The 22773-nt window shown below is 39.6% G+C and overlaps 2 protein-coding genes across 4 annotated transcripts; one reads left to right on the top strand and one right to left on the bottom strand.

Moving 5' to 3' along the window:
• Window positions 1-304: 304 nt before the first annotated feature.
• On the top strand, window positions 305-22252 carry SLU7 (SLU7 homolog, splicing factor). 2 transcript variants are annotated; one of them, XM_059825245.1, is made up of 17 exons: window positions 305-345; window positions 926-964; window positions 9957-10097; window positions 10780-10933; window positions 11222-11302; window positions 11881-12045; window positions 13549-13614; window positions 15180-15227; window positions 15748-15879; window positions 16160-16257; window positions 17671-17738; window positions 17931-18070; window positions 19002-19163; window positions 19623-19727; window positions 19930-20004; window positions 20260-20364; window positions 21372-22252. In XM_059825245.1, exons 1-17 carry the CDS (start codon window positions 305-307, stop codon window positions 21549-21551), a joined length of 1800 nt encoding a protein of 599 aa, XP_059681228.1. In that variant the 3' UTR covers window positions 21552-22252. The 2 variants fall into 2 exon arrangements, with proteins under 2 accessions (XP_059681228.1, XP_009809621.1); XM_009811319.2 differs by lacking the exons at window positions 305-345; window positions 926-964 and having other exon boundaries at window positions 9928-10097.
• PTTG1 (PTTG1 regulator of sister chromatid separation, securin) lies at window positions 4905-9003 on the bottom strand. Of its 2 annotated transcripts, none has more exons than XM_059825489.1 (6): window positions 8960-9003; window positions 7921-8023; window positions 7426-7604; window positions 6409-6502; window positions 5428-5577; window positions 4905-5050 (listed from the first exon to the last, which is right to left on the bottom strand). In XM_059825489.1, exons 2-6 carry the CDS (start codon window positions 8000-8002, stop codon window positions 4971-4973), a joined length of 585 nt encoding a protein of 194 aa, XP_059681472.1. In that variant the 5' UTR covers window positions 8003-8023; window positions 8960-9003; the 3' UTR covers window positions 4905-4970. The 2 variants fall into 2 exon arrangements, with proteins under 2 accessions (XP_059681472.1, XP_059681473.1); XM_059825490.1 differs by lacking the exon at window positions 8960-9003 and adding an exon at window positions 8310-8326.
• Window positions 22253-22773: the final 521 nt, after the last annotated feature.

Here is a 22773-nt window from a genome sequence, read left to right as displayed (position 1 = left end):
ATCGACAGCCTTTCCCTCATCAACTAGGCAGGTCACCTGGTCACAGTAGGAGATCAGGTTGGTCAAGCAGGACCTGCCTTTCATGAACCTGTGCTGGCTGGGCCTGATCCCTTGGGTGTCCTGTACATGCCCTGTGAGCGCCCTCAAAATGAACCTGTCCATAATCTTCCCCGGCACTGAGGTCAGGCTGACAGGCCTGTAGTTCCCCAGATCCTCCTTCCGGCCCTTCGTGTAGATGGGCATCACCCTGGCAAGCCTCCAGTCGTCTGGGACCTCCCCTGTTAACCAGAACTGTTGATAAATGATGGAGAGTGGCTTGGCAAGCTCCTCCGCACTCTTGGGTGGATGCCATCAGGCCCCATAGACTTGTGAGTGTCCAGGTGGCATAGCAGTCATTAACTGCTTCCTCCTGGGTTACCGGGAGTTTATTTTGCTCTCCATCCCTGTCTTCCAGCTCAGTGAGCCGAATATCCTGAGGATACCTGGTCTGGCTATTAAAGACTAAGGCAAAGAAGGCATTAAAGTACCTCAGCCTTTTCCTCATCCTTGGTGACAACGTGTGTCTCCCCTCCACACCCAATAAAGGATGGAGATTCTCCTTGGCTCTTTTTATTGTTAATATTTGTAAAAACATTTCTTGTTATCCCTTACGACCGTGGCCAGATTGAGCTCTAGCTGGGCTTTTGCCTTTCTATTTTTCTCTCTGCATGACCTAACAAGATCCTTGTACCCTTCTTCCAAAGGTGATAAACTCTCCTTTTTTTCCCCCGAGTCACAACAAAAGCTTCCTGTTCAGCCAGGCCCGTCGTCTTCCCCACAGGCTCATCTTACAGCACATGGGGACTGCCTGCTGCTGCACCTTTAAGACTTCCTTCTTGAAGAACATCCAGCCTTCCCAGACCCCTTTGCCCTTCAGGACCATCTCCCAAGGGACTCTCTCAACCACTGTCCTGAACAGGCTGAAGTCTGCCCTCCAGAAGTCCATGGTAGTGGTTTTTCTAAACCCCCTCCTTACTTCAAGAATTGAAAAGTCTATCATTTCACGGTCGCTAAGCCCAACACAGCCTCCAACCATCACTTCTCCCACCAGTCCTCCTCTGTTCCTAAACAGCAGGTCAAGCAGGGCGCCTCCCCGGTAGGCTCACTTACCAGCTGTGTCAGGAAGTTACAACAAACATTACAAGCAGTTTTAAATAGGTCTTGTGTTGTGCAGGGTAGTGCTCAGACACCATTTTGAACTCAAGCTGCATCTATTCCTGACAATACCCCCACAGAAAATAAAACTTTGTAAGTATAAAAAGCTGCATGGTATATCAACATTGAAAGAGTTGATTTTTCAGTCACCAGTAGAAGTCAGTGTTAATATCTAACAGAAATGGCATGAAGCAGTGCAAAATTCCCAGTGACCAGGCTCTCTGTCTCAGGAAGCCAGCACTTCATGGGCTGACACCAGCTAGTTTTGCAGCTCTGAGGCTACAGCAGTTGACATGTTCTAAATAGCAGACTATGCATTTGTGACTGTCATCTCAAGTCACTGCAGACAGGAAGCTCAATCCACAGATTGATCTCATCACAGCTTTGTTCTCATGCAAGTCAAAGATCTAGTTCCCTTTAACCCCAGCCAGCTGAGTTGAAAAGTACATGAAATAGGGAAAATAAAATCCAGCTGTAACAAATGGATCTTTCTGATGAACATTGACAAAATAAAGCTTTTTAAAAGCAAAAACCTGGACCTGCATTAACCAAAAATCCCAATAAGAACAAAAAGCCCTAGATGAGGTACACTACTGTAGGAAACAAAAAATATTCCCAGTCACCTAAAATTTGGTGCTGAGAATTAACATCTAACCAAAACTGAAGTTCATCATTCATCTGCTATAGAGACTTCTTAACTCTGGGTTTTATCACAAATGTGTTTGAAATTGGACATTAGCATTTAATTATTTTTATCCTTTAAACCAAAAGGCTGATGACTAACATTTTAAAAATCTAATCAATCTTTGAACACTAAATATTAATTACCTGTAGTGGTAGTATAAAGAAAACATATAAAGTGGTTGTATAAAACTGATTTTTGCATTGTGTTGCTGAATACAGATTTATATCCCATACACAAGAGTCCTAGCAACACTCCTGTTTTGGCTTAGAGGCAGGCTGCATGAAACATACCTTTTATGATCTCATCTATTTACAGGTAAAATCTTGAAAACCTTGCTTGCTTCTTACTTTGACTAGCTTGTGTTGCTTGCCAGCAGCTATAAGAGATGGTATTTGTAGAAAATCAGATGAAACACCCAAAAAAGGATCCTACAGAAAGTGTTCCTCTGCAGCCAAATCAACCTTTCATAATTTTACAAAAAAAAAGAAAATTGGGGGTAGGTGAAGGAAAAGACAAAACCTATGACTGTTTCGTTGTCCCTAGACTTTGAAAGGATTTAATGATTTAAGTAAAATAAGATTACACAAGTGCGAACTCATTTAGTTTATTCTAGCATTATTACCTTATGTTCTACACTGCAGCAGCATTCATTCTCATGCAGACAGGCCAGCAATATTCCCAAGTCTGACTCACTGTGCTTTCTGCACAACCATTCCACCGTCCCCACAAGTCACAAGTTTTTGGGCTTCAAGATCAAAGTCTGCCAGTACCAAGAGGCCTGTCAATCATTTAATTCTCACCTTTACAAACATTATACAAATGCTTGTCCATTTTGGTATGAAATCCTACAACTAGCAAGCATGTTTTAAGTGTATATACATGCACACATGTCAAAACACATATGGTCATGGCACAAAAAGCTTGTTTTGGAAGTTCAAATAATAGACCTAGGTGCTTGATCACAGTGAATATTTTAGATCAACAAAAAAGAACTATTTTTACCATGATAAACTTCCATAACACATACAAAGCCCTAGTGTCTCTCTTCAGACAAGATGTCTGTACAATAAAAAGTTACAACCTACATTTGTTGATTTAGTGTCATATCCTTACAGTATCTCATACCACATTATCTAGTGTTTTGCATACCAGTAACTATTTTTGCCTGCATGGCTACATAATAAGCTGCCACACGATGGCACTGTGTAACCAGTTTCAGTGCCTTAGATATAGGCATTTTTCTGTACAATTGGGCTTGGACTGTTTTCTCCCAGCTTATTTGAACTGGTAAAGACAATAAGTTAAAGGAACATGCATTTTGTCACTTTCTTTTTAGTCACTACAGCTTAACCTCTGTGGCTGGTAGACTATACCCCTCAAACTTCATGCTCAGCTGAGATGGCCACATTATTTCAGAATCAAAAACTATTAAAACACAGTTAAGGATCAGCCAAAACCTGAAATCTCTATACAGAATTTTCTTAATCTTTTTTTTGTTTCATTTGATATTCCTCTGAATCCTTTGAAGTTTCAAACCAAAGACAAGAAACCAGAGATAAAGACCTGCTATTGTATGGCTCATTACAATTTAACTTTGGCTGATACCCTGACAAGTTTGAGGAAGAAACAGAATGAATGTCTGTTTTCCCTTCAGATGTCTGATAAATCAGAAACAGCAAATTTCTACTCCTAACAGGCTGAAGGTCAGAATTTGCAACAGGGCAATTCCCATAAGGCCCATCTACCTCCTGGCAAGTAGAAAGCATTAGGGAAGTGAAACATGTCTTGAGGAAACATCCAAAATTAGGAAACAGTAAAAATGGGTATTCTGTGCTCCGCCTGTTACCCTTTCAAGACTAAAAAGAGCTTTCATTACTTATGTCATCACAGCAGGGCAAATGCATTCCTCCAGCACCTGCAAACCAGACAAGCTATTGGAAAACACAAGGGCTCCTATACTGCCTGCATTTTTCAGTCTCCTAGAAACAACAGCATGAAAGGAGTATGCTTACACAGTCACATCTTCACATGCAGACAGGTTGCAGCCATGGTATGCCTCCAAGAAGCAGAACTGTGGGATGCAGCACTGACCCACACCAGATTAACCCCATTCCTTAGCTACAGCATTTTCGTCTTTTAGTCAACTTGCAATTATTAAAACATATTTCTTTACTTCAGACACTACTGTAAGTGTGAGCTGAAAAGCTGGTCTTGCCACTGCTTGCAGTTACACAGTGCCACAGTGTACTAATGGTAAATCTGACACAGCAATTCCTCCTGTTCAGAGCTCAGGTGCATGATGGAAGATGAGAAAGGCCTTCCTCCTTAGCAGATGACCAGAACCCAGGCACAGCATTGTGATTCATGTTAAGGATGAGCTAAAAGTTGAAGGCAGCTCAGGCTGCTTAATCTGACTACTGCCCAGGAACTATAAAAGCAGTTTAACTTCAGTGAAGGCTGACCATCTCTACAACTTGTCTTACATGAAGAACTGGAGTTAAGGCCATTACAATGCAAGAGAAGAGATTATTGAACCCATGTGCTTATAATTTGAAGGATGGTGTTCCACCAGCCCTTTCTCACAGAGCACAGATAGTACCCAGCAGTGAGAGCTGCAACAATTAAAGTAGTCTACAGCTGCATAAGAATCCAACATATACCATCTTAGACAACCACTGTGAAGAGCAAACAAGTTCAAGAAAGGAAAAATGCCAGAAGAGCACTAACTCTAGTACTCAATTTACACTAGATATACAGATTAGTTTTAAACCCTTGCATATTTAATGGCTAAAGGATGTAAACAGTGAGGTCAGAAGGGCCTCTTAACCTATCATGACCACACAGTCTAAGCAGCAGGTACTAACTCCTGGATATTGTTCACAACAATGAATTATAGTATTGCTTAGAAGCTTATCCAGACCCTGCTCTAATTGCTTGTCAGATAGCCTCCTTTTCAAAGCACTATTCTACTACCTACACCTCAGGTCTACTGAAAATAGACAAGTCCAATATTGTACAGGTTAGATTAGCCTTTATTAAAATACAGAACTACATGAAATTTGAACTCAATAGAAACTTCAGAATATGCATATTAAAGGTCATAGTTTGGAGGTGGCATGTCAATGATCTCATCCAGGGTAGCAAGGAAGTCAGCAGTTGACTGTAGCAAGTCTGAAAATTAGAAATAGAGCAAATCAGTTTCTCATGAAACCCAGAATTTGTACTATCTAACAAAAGCTAGCTCTCAGTGGATTAGCATAAGCTTCTTGAATGACTAAGGGAAATATCCTTTGATTGCATAAGCCAATTCCACCTAATTGATCAGTCAGCAATGCACCGGAAGAGACTGCTCAGCAACATCACTTTGAGACCACTACTGTACTAGTAGGGTTGACCAGTTAAATTCAGTTTGACTATACGCCATAAGCTGTTTGACACTAGTGTGCTATTCTGGTAGTTAGGACAGCAGTGGCAGTTCACTACTGCTTTCCTCCCAAACCACTAAGGAGCACTGTATGTACTGACAGTCATGCCAAGTTTCCACTTACTAGACTCCCATGAAATCTCTTCAATCTTCATAGGTGAAGGAACCATGTTCACATATCTGTCATATGTCCTTTCAAATACCATAAGGGGAACACCACGCAGGTTGATATTGCTTATTTTGTGCTCTTCAGGAAGATCTAAACTCTCAAAGTCTGTTTGAGAAAGATACACTGTAGTTCAGTAATAGTGTACAGTAACAATAGTCTGGGAAGCTGCAAATTCTCCTAGCTTAAATGAAGTGGGAGCAGGTCCTAAACAACACAATCCAGCAGTCCCCTCTTATGGGGTATTTATTTGCAGTTACACCTTAGTTGTCCATAAAATCCCATACACTAACACTTACTAAAAGACTAGACTGCATAACATAACTAATAACATAAAGCAGGAGCTTTTAGTAATTTCTTTCCAATCACTATACTAAATCAACTTCATCAAGCACAGCATATATGTTTCACCAACACTGAAGCAGTCTTTGGTACAGTAGTTTTTACAGTGGTTTAAGGACACACTTTGAAGGACTGAGATAGCACAGCCCATTGCAGGTATTCTAAGAACAGCTCTAGAAGGTTCATCTTCAACTACTATATCCTACAGCAATAGGAATCTCTTCAGTTACAAATTACCATCTTGGCATACACTCTTAGAAAAATCTACTCTTCAGTACTGCTTAAGTATTCCTTTGAATACTTGTCTACTAGTTGCCATTTAATGAATTAAGAGGCTATAGCATGGTTATTTGGAACTAGTTTCCTGCCACCGTAACAATGGACTCAGACTACTACACTCTGAAGCACAGATATAGCAGTTAGAATCACTTAAACAAAAAGGAGATGGATGAGATAGTCTTTCAGAAGTAGCAAGGACAGACTCCAGAGAAACGCAGTGCTGGCTAGTGTGCCACAACAGCTTGGCCAAAGTCTTACAGTGTCAACACTCATGAAAGCCTGATTGTTCATTTTAATAATTACACCAGTAGTTCTTACCTTGAGGATCAAAAGGAAACATATTTTCTATTTCTGGCCAGTCTTCTTCAGCCACTGCATCACAGCTTTCTAATCCAGCAGTCTTTTCAGTAACCTTAAAAAAAAGAAAGTCACATTATTTGAGCTACCGTAGTTTCCTAGTATAGTACCTTTGTAGTGGCTTTCCTGTGCTATACAGGTCTACAGGCAAGAATGCCTGCCATACAGTCCTCAGTTATGCCTAAATTCTAATACCTGCAACACAAATAAGCTGGAGACAGGCAAATGCTTCAGCTGAGTTTATGTAGTACTGCAGTACTATATATGGTGGTAACAAATCACTGCACTAGAACATTTAGGCTCATAATATTGAACTCCTAATACTTAACATGTGAACAAGACATTAACTCAGACTATTTTCTCTAGAGCCACTTCTTTGCTATTAGGTACTCCCTGAGCTGTTTTACTCCCTGTGCCTATGTAGGTGTACAGGTTTTGGCTAGGATAGAGTTATTTTTCTTCCTAGTAGCTCATGTGATAACATGTTTTGAATTGATGAAAACAGTGTTGATAACACACGGCTGTTTTAGCTATTGTGAACACTGCTTACATAGCATCAAGGCCTTCCCTGCTTCTTATGACCCCACCAGTGAGTACACTGGGGGTGCACAAGAAGCTGGGAGGGGGTACAGCCGGGACAGCTGACCTCAACTGACCAAAGGGATATTCCATACCATACAATGTCATGCTAAGCAATGAAAACTGGTGGGGAAGTTTGCCAGGGCTGCCATTGCTCAGGGACTGGCAAGGCATCAGTCAGCTGGTGGTGAGAAAATATTTTTCTTTGAAGTTTTCCATGATTAAATTGTCTTAATTTCAATCCATGAGTTTTCTCACTTTTACCATTCAAATTCTCACCCCCAGCCCACTGAGGGGCCATGAGCAAGCAGTTGTGTGGTACCTAGCTGCCTGCCAGGGTTAAGCCACAACAGTAGGTAAACTACACATTCCCCCACTGTAGAAGCGTGGTGTACTCACCTTGTTTGCAGTGCAAGGCTGATTTTTCTGTCTTATCTTTTCCATCTTGCTCATGACTTCTTCAGTTCTATTCACATTTCCAAGAGCCTTTCTGACAGAGTGAGATGTGGCTGGTGATGTACTGATTGTTTTTTTAGGAAGGGGAGTGTTAACTTGTATTCTTTCAGATAAGGCTTTTGCTGGAGAGTGGGGGGAAGAAAAAGCAAACTTTAGTACTATATCAACCCTAAAGCTTGCTTCAGTAAGTGCATATGCTAGAAAAACTAGTTGTCATAAAAATCATTGTTCACCATTTATAACTCAGGAGCACAAGCCCCATCTATGACAAAAGCACAGAGTTATTTTCATTTTTATAGCAACTGATGAGCTTAGCAGAATTGGTTAGATAAGCAGATATAAGAATAGAAAACTATTACTGTTCAAAACAGTGAATAACAAAACAAGATTTATACACTTCACTTGATCGCCTAGGGGCTTAGGGCAGCGTATACGCACAAGATCCTGAAGGGAGTCTTAGCTGATTCTTAGTAGCACCAACTTCACCATTTTCCTTATCAATAAGGATTAGCGTTGCCATCTTCCAGTTGATGAGACCACTCTGAAAAGTCCATACAGGAAAAAGAGGAAATAATTCTTGTCATTTCTTCCACCACAGCACCCTTTTTAAACAAACTACATTAAAGACAACATAGCTGCTCTATGCTGGTCCCTAGAGGAGGAGAACAAACCTGTACTTCACACCATTTCATAGCAGTTTAGCTACAGATCCTGTGTTTGAAGGCATTGTTAGTGCATGTGGTAGGTTCATAGTCCCAAAGGAGCTTGTATGAGTTTGGGTAAGTAGTAAGGTCTCACTAGCAATGCGACATAGAAAGATTTAATACCTTTAGTTTGCTTTGCCACTTCCCTGTAGTGTTCAGCCGTTTCCTCAGTATGAGAAAACAGTACATTTCCTATCTTAGCAATCCAGTCCTCAGCTCAACTTGTAGCACTTGAACAGCCAAAAGTAATGCCAGATATTTTACTAGCAGAGACATCTTTTTCACCAGAAAAAGAAACCATTAGAGGACACACTATCCAAATAATTACTTCACTACTCTTTTCCAGCCCTGTCTGAGACAGCTCAGAGCACGCCCTTGCACTGTTAAGAACAGCCAGGCAGCTCCTGCCCGGAGCTTATCACTGCCATTGCACAGGTAGGCAGGTGATTCCTCACTCAAGAGAAGGCTGCAGGAAAATCTGCTTTTAATTGGTATAGCTTGAAGTCAAAAGCTTAAGCACAAAGTCAAAGCAAGATTTACAGCCACAGATCTCAGCACTTCCCTTGCTTAAGCCACCTTCTGGTCACAGGTCCATAAGGCCTCTCCTCCTGCACTCAGAGGAGGCCCCGGCTCCCATCAGGTAACACCAATCGCCTTCCCAGCCCTCCCCGGCCAGCCACGTTTACCCAGCCGAGGGCTCACCTCAAGAACCACCGGCAGTTGCGAGCGCTAAGGAAGACAACAGCACCTGCGAAGAGGAGGGCTAGACTCACCTCAGGCCGCAGAAGGGTGGGCCGAGCCGCAGACAGCCCACCTCAGAAACCCAAAGCCCTCAGCCCCGACCGCCGGCAGGTTTTAAACAGTCTCCGCGTCGCCCATTGGCTGTTTCGACTAACGCTCAGCTGCCGATTGGCTCAGCAGCGCCGCTTCCGCACCGCCTCACCTGCTCCCCCCGCGGCTCCACCCCCTGCGCTCCAGGGGCGGGGCAGGCCCAGGCAGGGGTGAGCCTGCAACAGCCCCGCAGGCCCCGGCGCCGCGTTACTATGGTGACGGCGTGGCACCGCCCCTGACAGTGACGGGTGCTTGACGGGGCGTAGCTCGAGGCGGGGCCGCGGTGCATTGTGGGGCGACGGTGCGGCCTAGCTGGTAAACAAGGGCGGCGGAGGTAGGGGGTGTCCGGGGGCGCGGCGGGGATCGGTGCCTGAGCGGGGGGCGGCCGCGGAGCAGCTGCTTTGGGCTCCGAGGAAGTACCCGTGTCCTCATCGGCCGGGGCTGGGTCCTGGCGGGGCGCTGCTTCCTCGCAGTCGCTCTCTTGCGTTGCCTTCGGGGTACGCGTAGGCCTAGTGTTCCGCCTTGTGCGGGGCCCCGGCGGGATCGCGGGGCCTTCTGGCACCCCCGGCGTGTCCGCGGGCCCTGCCGGCGCCTGCCGCGGCGAGTGAGTCCCTGTGTCCCCCCGTGCGGGCGGTGAAGGCCGGTAGCGCCTGTCCTGACGCTGTGTGCAGAGCTGCTGCTGTTTGTCCCCGTCATGTATCATAGTAGAGAAAAGGAACACTGATAAGATAATATTTTTGTTTAAGAACTCCTACTTACTTTTGTGAAAAGACGTATGTCAAGAATGCATAATACAGCGTTACTGGTTTAACTGAATGATACAAAACCACGTTGAAGAACTGTGCTGTGAAAGGGTGTTGATCTGTAAGACATTTTTCTTTATTTTTTTTTTTTCCTGTTACAGGGGAAAACCAAAATGGCATCAGGGACAGTAATGAGTGCCACTTCTTCAGGAGGCTCAAATGATGTGAGCCTGGAGGAACCAAAGAAGATGACAAGGGAAGACTGGAGGAAAAAGAAGGAATTAGAAGAACAAAGAAAACTAGGAAATGCACCTGCTGAAGTGGATGAAGAAGGAAAGTAAGTTTTATTAAAGTATGGTTATTCTAAAGCTACTGGTTAAAAATGTCTTTTTTCCTTTTGTGTTTACAGAATAATCATGAGGGTGATACATGATTTCTATATGAGTCATTGTAGCAGTAAATAGTTGATCTTTGTGAATTTGCTTTTGACATTCCAATCATCCTCAGAAAGCAGATATTTTCTAAAATAATGTAGGTTCAGTGTTTATCTAGGGTGATCTACTGACGGTGTTGCTAAAAAGTCCCATCTGTGTGGCTACTTACAAGTGGTAATTTAAAAGTGACCAAGGTCTTTTCCAACCTAAATGATTCCATGATTCTGTGAGAACATAGTACTGGGGAACTTCACTGCGTACCTTATCTGTTCTCTCTCTTTTGCTTCAATAAGGCTTGTTGTTTCTTAAGAAGTGTTACTATTTTTGTGCCCAGTGACATTGCATAGAATAAGGTATTTGATTGGAGTCAGGATTTTGAGGTGGATTAGATGGCAGCAAAATCTTAATGAAAGTTTGTGTTTATCTAGTTAAATTAGAGCTTATTTTGCAGTGCATTGTAACAACTTCATTATCTTATTATCACTCCTAAAGCACTGAACTTTAATGTGAGAGTTATTTGTTAGGCTAAGTTGTTGTGGGGATTTTTCCCTATGCCGTGTATTTATTACACAACATCTTTTACAGAGATATCAATCCTCATATTCCTCAGTACATATCCTCAGTACCATGGTACATAGATCCCTCTAAAAGACCTACACTAAAGCATCAGAGACCTCAGCCAGAGAAGCAGAAACAGTATAGCTCCTCCGGAGATTGGTACAAACGAGGAGTTCAAGAGGTATGCAAAATATTTTTGTCATAAAATAAAGATTTGGTTTGATTTCGTGAGGAAGTAAGAAAAGAAACATTGACTCCCTATAAAGTCGTAACTTTGGTTACATGTTTTTGAGAGGGATAGGAGCTGGGAATTCTTATTCGGCAGGCAAGTTGCAGTGTTTGGTAATAATCAAAATATGTGTTCTGGGTTTGGGTAGACCACTCACACTTTAGTTGTGTTGAAAAAATGCATTAGTTATTGGGAATCTTGCCACAAGTTTGTACAACACTCTCTTTTTTTGTTGTTTAGCATGCTATAGCAACTAGATACCGTAAGGGAGCTTGTGAGAACTGTGGTGCATTGACACACAAAAAGAAAGACTGCATGGAGGTAACCTTGACTTTTGTTGATGTTTTAATGGTTTTGAAAACTATGTGAATTCTAATCTTAGTGAAAAATAGTGAGCTGTAGATAGAATAGAAATTACTAGTTTTGAAAAAACTGTTTTGAAAAATGTTACAAGTATTGAAAAGTTACTTGAAAATTTCTAAGGAAAAATGAAGGGAAAAATACTGCTATTCAGGGTTTTGCTTATCAGTTCTGTTTGTGATAAGTGCTGCAATAATAGGTGAAGATGTTCAGCTCTTCATGTTAATTTGCTTTAACTCAAGTGCTGCTGTGCCTGTCTTTCTGTTTCACATCAGCTAGAAGCCATCCCCAGAAACTATGTTTTAATTGCTTTCTTAATTGCGGAAAATAGAGTTAGAAGTTGATGGGGTTTGAAGTCAGTTGCACTACTTTAAAATACAGAAATGAACTACTTGCATTTATTTACAATTCACAGGCTTGTAGTGCTGAATTTAACTGGCTTTAGAAGAGCTTGATTGATACTGCTTTTAAAGGGATATCTGAGTGAGAAACATGTTTTAGTCTAATGGACTGATCCAGCCATTTTTTTTTCCTTTCAGAGACCCAGGAAAGTTGGAGCAAAATACACAGGCATGAATATTGCACCAGATGAACATGTGCAACCTCAACTGATGTTTGATTATGATGGAAAGCGAGATCGTTGGAATGGTTATAACCCAGAAGAGCACATGAAGATTGTAGAGGAATATTCCAAGGTTGATTTGGTATGTAGGTGCAATGGTTTACTGGGGAAAGCTTCAGTGTTTGGCTTGGCTGGGAGGAGGAATGTTTGTTATGTGCACTCTTTAATATTAGACTTTTTGCTGTATTCATAATGAAAAAGTGAGGTGGATTCTGTGTTTGATAGCCAACTTTGCTTAAACTGAAAATTCAGATCAGAACTGGCAACTGAGTATGGGTCTGCACAATAAATGAAGTGTCTCTCCAGCTTGCTTACTTTTTAATAAACAAGCCTTAGGCTTTACTACCCAAGGTGCAGATTGAATTGCAGGCAAGAAGGGAATTCATTATCTAGCTCTATTAGAGCCGATAAATCTATATCTATTTTGTAACCTCATTCATGTTATTTTACTTATGAATCCTTTTTGTTGCCATGATGGAGCAGCAGACTATTTGAACATGTCTCTGTGCAGATCAGCACCTCGCTGTAGCAGTAAACTTTCTATCTGTATGCACCAAATCCATGTAGACACTATTAAGTTTTTAGAATGGAAAAAAAAAAACCAGTTCACTACCTTGGCTGGATGTTAGGCCAGATCTAAAAGGTAGTTAGGTGCCTAACTAACTCCCTTCGGTGCCTGGTCCTCAATATTTTCCTGTAGTGCATAGGAAAGCTAATGCTAAATGTGATCTGATCAGTGTGTATAAATGTCGTAATGGAAGTGTTTAAAGGCAGAGCCAGAGTCTCCTCATTAGTATCTAGTGACAGGACAAGAAGCAGTAGGCACAAATTGAAATACAAGAAATTCTGTTTAAACATAAGAAAAAAGTGTTCTACTGTAAGGGTGATCAAACAGTGGAATAGCTTGCCCAGTAAGGCTGGGGAGTCTCCATTCTTGGAGTAAGCAAAACCTGCATAGACACGGTCCTGGGTAACCTGTTGTAGGCAAGCCTGCTTTGAGCAGAGGGATTGTCCTTGGCGGTCTCCAGAGGTATCTCCAACATCAACTGTTCTGTGGTTCTATGATGTCAAACACATATAAAAATTCACTACATGCTGCTTTAGAATCTCACTTTAGATGCTAGACTTTGGTGCTTCCTGGATGAAACATAAATGTTTGCAGCATCAGTCATGAAGATCCTTAAGCACTGGAGTTCCTAACTAGATTATGAGGCCAATAATAAAACTTACTTGTTTTTAAACACTATTGAAATAAAATAAGCTATCTCTTTCTTAAATTAGGATGCACATAGTAATGGTATAGCTTTATAAGCTCTAGTAAACTGTTTTATTTAACAGTATAGTGTATATATAACTTCCTTTCCTTGAAGCTCAAAAAACAAAATGGTAAAGCATAGGAGTAGAGGAGAGAAACTGTAGGCTGCTGATTTTTTTTACAAGCACCTGGAGAATTAAAACCTCATTTTTTTGTAATAAGGAATACATTTTAAATGACAGCAGTCACAAGAGGTACTTATTGTAAATATTACTACACAGTTGCTATTAAAAAGAGATATTAAAACAAATGCTTTTTCATGATACGCAGGCCAAACGTACACTGAAAGCCCAGAAGCTTCAGGAAGAGTTAGCATCAGGAAAGCTGGAGCAAGTGGTAAGTAAACTAAAACCTAATTTATTTTTGTTCAGGCTCAATAAAAATGCAACAGGTTACTCCTGCTCTCCGATGCTTTTATTCTCTGTGCAGGGTCTGCTATCGTTTTTTATGCCCTTCAGTAATTTAAAGATTTTCCTAGCACCAGCGTATTCTGTGTCACATTCAAGAATTTGAAGCATCATCTTTCAAATGAGAGTGGCTTTATTTTCCCCTTATGAGCAAAAATTCTGTGTGATTATTATTCTTGGTAAAATTAATGATATGGAGTTTTAGGTCAGAAAAACTTGTTTTGCAGGTAGTAGTTTTGTTTATGTATTGAAACGCTTTTTTGTATTTAAAGATTGTTACGTCTGACTAATGTTGAGGTAATGACTGTTACATGACTGTGGATTGTTTTAGTAATGCTTAGTATAAATTGGAATAGAAAGGTATTTTCTTTATCTTAGAACCAAACTTGTTTCTTCTTCAGTCATTGCTATGACTATTTGCGGTGTCTCTGGTTATTTGAAGGCTGAGCATATGTATTTCCCTGTGGCTTGTAACTCTGCAGAGTTTGCATCTTCCACTAACATCTACAAGCTCCTCTTATAAAATTCTTATTTTAAAAGGCATTTCTGATAATATTCTAAGTTTATAAAATGGGGAAAAATAGAGACTGCTACTGGTCAGAAGTAGTTTTTTTAATCAGTATGGTAAGAAAGAAAACACCAATCAAAAGACTACATACAATTGGGCCTCCATTTTTCCAGCGGTTGTCACGTTGCATTTTGTCACTAGATGGCAGAGTGAACTTAATCTCCAACCCAGCACAAACTACAGCGTTCTGACCTTCCCCATAGAGAAGGTTCGTTCTCTCTTTGATGCGTGTTTTCACCACAAGGCAACATTGTTGGCTTCATATACTTAGTCCTTGCAAAATGAAGCCAAAAGAAGAAAAGTATGTTTGAAACATAAGAATTGATGCCAAATTGCATAGTCAGTGCTGCCCAATTTGCTGGTTGGTCTTCTAGGACTCACAGCTGTTTCCATCTTTACCGCTGCAAGTATTCTCAAGTTAGAGGCTAACCAGGTTAAAAAAATAAATTCTGGCCATGTTTCTCGAGATTAAATTATGGCTTCTGATTCATGCTTAGTATTCTTGTCAGTCCTAACTAAATACTTGCATATGCGTATCTTCGTAATTACTTTTTTAAGCTTTCAGAGTTGAATCTTGGTTATATTTGCATGATATGAAATATTCTCGTCTAACCCATTAGTGTTCAAAGGTATAGCAAGCTCTAAATAACAGTGACAGTTGTAGAATTTGCTGTTCTTGCAAAGGCTTGGAAATTTAGTTGGGAATACAGTGAAAATGTCTCCAACCTGCATCTGTAATAGAGACACTTATAAGCTCTTTCCTAGAACATTCAAAATATAGCCATCTTTATGCATGTTGTGCCACAGGTAAATCGTATTTTGCATCCAGCATCAAGGCTCTGCTTTGATTGCTCTTTATCTCCCTGCCATCTTTCCTCTCTCTACTATCTTGTTTTCTCTGCTGATGTGCTCTTTGTTTGCTGCAGAACTCCCCAAGACACCAGTGGGGAGAAGAGGAACCAAATTCACAGACAGTAAGATCATTACCCACTGCATCACACCATGGGCAGAAAAAGGACCTGTAGTTAGCGGAGCAGTGAAACAAGGGTGGCATAAGGGTTTCAATGTTGGGTTCATGCCACTGGCTGCCTGTTCTTTTGGGCAGAGGTTGTTGGCTTTCATAGAGGGGGGTTTTGGTTTTGTTTTAACTCCTGTGTGTTGTCAAACCTTAGAGATGCAAGCGAATACCTAGTTTTTAATTTGTGATATATTTTGCCCAAGATAACTGTTTTCTTGATATCATCACAGTTATGTTTTTGTAACTGTTTCCATATGAGGAAGTGAAAATCCTTTAACAAGAGTATTTCTGAAAGCTGTTGAATGTTAGATTAGCACGTTAACTAGCATGACAGCACACTTAAGCCCAAATAAATGATGCTAACTTTTAACTACATGGATTGCAGAATTTTTAATGAAACCACTATAATCAGATTCTCGTACTTGGCTCTAGAGTGAATGTTCTCTTTTATTTAGACATTTCCCATCTCTCTTCAGGAAAGAGATCATAACAGTGAAGATGAAGATGAAGATAAATATGCAGATGACATTGATATGCCTGGGCAGAACTTTGACTCTAAAAGACGTATCACAGTTCGAAATTTACGTATTCGGGAAGATATTGCAAAAGTGAGTAAAGAATTCTTTACAGATGTTCTTTTGTATTCATGAAAGTTAACTTCAAAAAATTGGTATGTTCAATTATTAATGAGTTTGCATGTGGGTCTTGGGGTTTGGAGGTTAAGGTCTGTTCTCAGTTCTATTCCTGCTCATGTTATGACTTTGTCAAGGTCATCCTTTTACACAGATACACCTTTTTAAAACATCTAAGCTGGGGGATACAGTAGTAATTTCAGTTCTTTTAAAATGATAAATATCGAATATCTTGTATGCTGTTTTCTTTCCCTAGTACTTGAGGAATCTAGATCCAAACTCTGCTTATTATGATCCCAAAACAAGAGCAATGAGGGAGAACCCGTATGCCAATACAGGCAAGAATCCGGATGAGTAAGTTAAAACAGGTTCATTCTTGTGTGTCCAACAAAACTCTGTTATTTAAAAATGAGATTAATAGTTTTGTATTTTCTTTTATCTGTATGTCCTTTTAATAATGAATCTCTAGAATAGAAGTAGTAAACATGGAAAAAACTGTTTTATTTAGCAGCACTTTTTGTTTTAGTATATAAAAGTGGTATTTTAGTAATACTGGCGCTTAATATTCAGGGATATGTGGACCACCATTTATTGTAATGATCTGTACAAGGATTAGAATACTCTATCTAGGGGTGATACCTGCAAAAAAATAATGATTTTTACGTAAGGTGTTTCAGTAACCAAATCTTAAACTTCATTCCTTGTTTGTTGGGAGGCATTCAGCACTGGAGACTAGCGTGGAGTATCTGTGGTACCTAACTAAACGCCTGAATTGGGAGCAAGTGCTCCTCAAACATTAATGGAGTCTGCATAGAAAAGGTCTGAAAGCTTTGGCATTGTCTAGGATGGACAACTTAATTAAAGAATGCCATAGGCTGGCTTTTGGCTGCACATAAGGCTGTCTCACTTAAAATCTGAGTCAAGCACTTGAGCTATGACCCTGCTGTGACCTGTGTAGTGCTGTGGACATACAGAGTAGACAGGCTGTGAGTAGAAACGTTTATTTAGAGTACTGTAATTGGATTAGCTCCCTGACTGAAATAGAATGGCATTGGCTAAATGCTAGCAAATAATGCTCTTTCCACCTCTCCTTGCCCCCAGCTGGAATAATGCTAGTCAGTTCTTTTTTTTTCAGATGCAGGTGCTTTCACTTCTCTCCAGAGTCATAATTTGACCTTTGTTAAATCTGTATTCCTGCCACAGCATTGCAGGCTAAATTTTTCAGAGTGGGATATGAAGAGCATGGGAAATTGGATTGTTAACATTATTTGATGTTCAAGCTGTGTTTCATATACTCACTGTGAATCTCTTCAAGGGGTGTGCAAAAGGTAACTGAGAGCAGTAAAGCTATTACCAGGCTTTAACCCAGTAAAATACACTGGGTCTGGGCAGGAGGAGAGATTCACAAATCCAAAAGCTGAGAATCACTGTACTAGAATATCACCTACCTTTCATGCATATTTATTGTGCAATTAGATCCAGGCTTGACTCATGGCGCTTGGTATCCCAGACAAAGCTCTGGGTCTGTGTCATGAGATGTTTCTATATAAACATAGGCATCGAGTATTCTGAGTTGCTGTCTAATACTTTCATGACTCTGTTGGGAGCTTAGACTTTCATTTCTTGTATTGAGTTGAACTCAATACTCCGTTCTTAACTCTCAGGGCACAAAGGAGAATTTTTACTTTCCTGTTGGTGTTCTATGATTATGTTTAAAAAGAAATCACATTACTTGAATGCTAAGAATCATATTGTTCTTTTCTGCAGAGTTGGTTATGCAGGTGACAACTTTGTTCGCTACACTGGAGATACCATTTCAATGGCACAGACTCAGTGTAAGTGGGTTTTGTTCTGTTTTTTTAAGGAAATGGACTTAAAAGACTTAATAATGCTTCTTTCTTGCAAAAGAGAAATAAATCTTTTTAGATTGAGGCTTTCTTTCAAATTACTACAGAATTAAAGATCGTAATTTGAATGCATGTGTCAGTTTTAGAATAAATATTGAGTGAAACCTCTTGTGTACACAGTGTTCGCTTGGGAGGCTTATGACAAAGGCTCCGAAGTTCATCTTCAAGCAGACCCTACAAAATTAGAGCTACTTTATAAATCCTTCAAAGTGAAAAAAGAAGATTTCAAGGCGCAGCAGAAAGAAAGCATCCTAGAGAAGGTAACAGACATTTGGTTTTATTTAAGAATTCTGTTGAGTTTGAAGTCTGAGTCTTGGGGAACAAATAAGATTACTAATGTTATGTGAAAATGCATCAGCTGTTCTCAGCAGCTTAGATTTATAAAAAGATTTTTATATCTATACACACTATCTCATCAATTTGGATTCATTATGTTACTTAATATAGGAACCTTTGAAGATCTGCTGGTATTTCTTTGGATTATTGGGAGCTCTTCCCTTAACTGTCAGAATTTCTCCAGAGAAAAATCTGACAGCAGTATGTAGGAGGAGTGGGAATTTAGATTTATTTTTTTTTAATAATACAAGTGGTTGAAAAAATTCTTTTGCTGTTTGAAAGTGGTATCTTTTGTAAAATACCCAAGTAACTGTCTCCCAAAATTATTTTTAAATTTTTCTTTTCTCTTAAATGCAAAAAGCAGAATTTTCAGACTTGAGTTTTGGGTGCAGTCTTCTAGATAAATATTTATTTTACAGTTTGCTACTGGTTTCTTGGATTGTTTAGTTCTTTATCAGTTGTCCGCTTAGATCTAACCTTGACAACATTCGCGTTTGGAGGGGGACAGGAAGCACTGTTCTGGTTATACCAGAGCCTTTTGGTTAGTTCGGAAAAGTTTTCCTGCTTTGAGTGAGGAGTATCACTGTTGTAACCCTCCAGGCATTTTAAAAAAAAAAAAAAAAAAAAAAAAAAAAAAAAAAAAAAACAGAAAAATCACCACCAAAAAACACCACAGTGGCCATAGGAGGAGATGTGTTTCTCTCTTAGCTATTCACTAAAGATTAAACTGTCTCCATCCACTTTTGTGTCTTCTTCAGAAGGTACTGAAGGTGAAGATTTTAAATGCATGCTTAACTACATAAAAGGTGGGGTTTTTTGCAAAACTATTATATGTCATTTCTATATGCATTTTAGTATGGAGGACAAGAACATCTAGATGCCCCACCAGCTGAACTGCTGTTAGCTCAAACAGAAGATTACGTGGAGTACTCTAGACATGGAACAGTCATCAAAGGACAAGAGAAAGCTATTGCTTGCTCTAAATATGAAGAGGATGTAAAGATCAACAACCATACAGTAAGCCCAAGCTTATGTAAAAATTGTAAAAAAAAATCAGATTCCTTCCCATTGGAAGGGAATGAGGTATGGTAGGATACAGTACAATATAATTAATACAGCAAAGTAATTTGTTCTGTCTCGAATGTGACACTCCCCCTTTTCTACTAAGGATGAATTTCAAGTTGTCATCATGGCAATGTGAATTTGAGGAGTTGCAATGGCAGTCTTAAACTGAAGGGGAAGTTACTGTATTTCCTTCCGACTTCGAATATGAGTTGACCACATCCTGTTGCTTTTCTCTTTTTTTGAAACTACCTGTAAGGCTAATGTCAAATTGCAAAAGTATTTCTCATAACTTTCCCTTCTGGATTGTTTGAATAATTTACTTACCTGCATATAACCTCAAGAATAAATTGCAGCCTACCTCTTATGGGAGTATCGTAGTGGACGTAAGTGCTATGGTGTCTTCTCTTGCAGTGCATTTGGGGTTCATACTGGAAAGAAGGCAAGTGGGGTTACAAATGCTGCCATTCATTTGTCAAGTACTCATACTGTACAGGAGAAGCTGGGAAAGAAATTGCTGTAAGTATTGTCTTATTTAGTCACTTGGAAAGAGCTAAAAAGCATTCCTCTTCTTACCTAAGTTTTAGATGGTTTTGATTTTTTGGGGGGGGGGGGGGGGGGCGCGAGGAGTGGGTTTTTTGGTTTGTTTGGGGTTTTTTTTGTCCTTCCCCTTTCAAATGTGCTTAGTAAATGGGCATCCTTCCTTTTGTCTATTGTATAGAATGCTGAAGCAAGCTTACTGGAAGAGCAACCCAGTGAGGAAGAACACATGACAAAACCCAAAACACTGATGGAGGTAGGTTGTTGTCCTTTCTCAAGAAGACAGATACTTTTCCTCAGCATTTTAAGAGATGGAAAGATACATGTATAACTACAAAATTATGTAAGTCATAATGAGCAAAAATTACTAGACTGCATTATTAGATCATTAATATCTCTGTTGAAAACTAAGCTCTCAAATAGCATTAATAGATGCTTGGGATTTAATGGCTTGAACATTACTAATGTTTGCAAGTTGAATCTTAATGGTACCTGGTTTTCCACCTTACAGATCCACCAAGAGAAACAGAAAGAGAAGAAAAAGAAGAAGCACAAGAAGAGCTCAAATTCAGATAGTGAGGGTGAAGAGAAAAAGAAGCAAGAAAAACTTAAAAAGGTGCACTATATTCTTCAGTCAGGGGTTTTGTGGCAAAAAGATCTCGAAATACATTTTACAAAAATGTCAGTTTTATGAAGCCTGTAATGCAGTTCTTGTGGTATTCTGTGGGATGTTCTTTGATGTTAATTTTGAGCTAAAGCAAATTTAAAATGCTGTTAGATGTTCTAAAGTACATTCCCTATTTCTCAGGCAAACACGCAATAAATACGTAGTTTTGGAAGACTTAGTTCAGAAGATTTAGAACACTTCCTTTCTAGGCACCTATTACAGCTGTAGATCTATAAAAGACATTGCACAACACAACAATTTGGGTGTTGAAAAAAGACAGAGAGATCAAAGGCACTGTCAAAGCTTACATTTAGCACTTTTTATCCCACACTTGGGCCCAGTCTCACAGTTGATGCAATAAATCCATCCACCAAGCTAGCTACTGACTGCTGCTGCACAGCCCTTCCACGAGCACAGCAGCCTGCCTCTGGATGTTCAGAGTGCAAAACTAATGTTAAACTATGGTTAATCAAAACATTGTACAAATGCAACTTCTTTTCAGTAGCAAGAAGGAGTAACAGTAGTAGTTTGAGGAATGGGATAACATGTATTTCAAAAAAAATTTAAAAAAAAACCCGCACCCTGACTAAAAAAAAAAATCCCAACAAACTAACCCAACCCCCTAAGATCACGTGCTTGCTTATCTGCTTTTGTACTTGCTGGATCATGATTACATTTTAGGTAAAGCCAAGGAGTTTCTTACTTGATTTGGGCAATTGGAAAGAGATTAAAGTATCTTGTTTGCTAAATATAATTTTACCATCATTTTATGTTAAATACTAAAAAATTAGCATTAAATGAAGTGTGCTCTAGGTGGGCCGGACAGATGTGCATTGCTTATCCCACCATTCTGCCTGCTGCTTGTTCATTATACTAGAATCTAATACAAACTTTTATTGGTTTTTTTGCTTAACTTTCATTGTGGGGTTGTTTTTTCTTCTTTGCTTTCATTTCAGGCACTAAATGCAGAAGAGGCTCGTCTTCTCCACGTAAAAGAAATCATGCAGTTAGATGAGAGGAAGAGACAATACAACAGCCTATATGAAACCAGGGAGCCAACAGAAGAAGAAATGGAAGCCTATAGAATGAAACGTCAGAGACCTGATGATCCCATGGCCTCTTTTCTTGGACAGTAGTCATGGCAAAAATTATTCCAATACACAAGACTTTTTTTTCATACTTATTTACAACTCTGTAGACGCTTGCTTACCTTCCACGTGTCTAATAAGAGCCAGAAATAGCAGAGGCCTTTTTTTGCACCAGAGAAGTTGGTGAAAACTTCTTTCGACAGACACAAGCAGTCCAATGCTTACAGCAATTTTATATATGTGTGTATGTATACATATACGGTCACAAATATATATACACACATATATATAAAATTGCATGGATATATAAAATACATACACCTACTCTGTATATTCTTTATTGGAAGAGAAAAAAGATCTGATACTGACTGCAATTCTAGGTTCATTTGTCCAACTAATATATGCATAAAGTCATATAATTCAGTAAAACTGACTGCTCAAAAGAAATGGTCAGCAGGTGTTACTTAATATAGAACAAAAATTGTTGGGAAAAAATTGGATACAGCTACTGAAGCCTCTCATTTGTAAAGGGAGTTGCCTGTCACATGCTTTAAAAGGAGAAATAGTTTCTTTCTTGATCACTTTGTAGTAAGTATTTTGGAAATGTAAAAATTGATTGTTTTGTACAGTTTTGGTTAAATTAATATAAAGATCTTAAATGCTGTCCAGCCTTTTTAATGAAGAGGTTAGGAGAAGCCAACTGTAGAGCTTTTAAATTCTAATTCTGTTTCTGCAGATGTTAACATATAAATTTCAGTTGCAAAGATCTGAGTTCTTTGGTTTTCTATTTGATAACAGTATTCCTCTTACTCTCATAACTTCCAGAATCCTGTTGCATGGTGTAATACCTTGTGATAATGTGAAGCAGCATCTGCTTTGTGTTTGGCAATATTAGTCCTTAAACTGGGAGTTTTCCCCTTTAACTATTAAAAGTTGAAGAAATGGGTAAAAAAACTTCACAGCATGACTTTAGAGTTGGAAGGCTTGAGAATTACTTCAGTTACAGCTTAAGCTGTCTTTATTAAACATGACTTTTATAACCACATTTAATGTGGTTATAGTAATGGTAGGACACGGAAGACTCCATAATCCTGGCTGTTCTGAAGAACCTGATTACAATTTCCACTTCGTAAACAATGAAGGAAGTTAAAGTTACTGGAAGAAAATGAAACAGTATGTTATGCATGTAACAAGTTGTACCTGTAATTTCCACCTGTAAAGCTGGCTTCCTTTTTTTATTAGGTTTTCTCCAGGTCTGCTTCCCCCTTAT

Source organism: Gavia stellata, chromosome 16, assembly GCF_030936135.1.
Source record: "Gavia stellata isolate bGavSte3 chromosome 16, bGavSte3.hap2, whole genome shotgun sequence".
Classification (NCBI taxonomy): Eukaryota; Metazoa; Chordata; class Aves; order Gaviiformes; family Gaviidae; genus Gavia; species Gavia stellata.
Note: the sequence above shows the minus strand (reverse complement) of the source record. Positions and strands in the feature narration are given on the sequence as shown.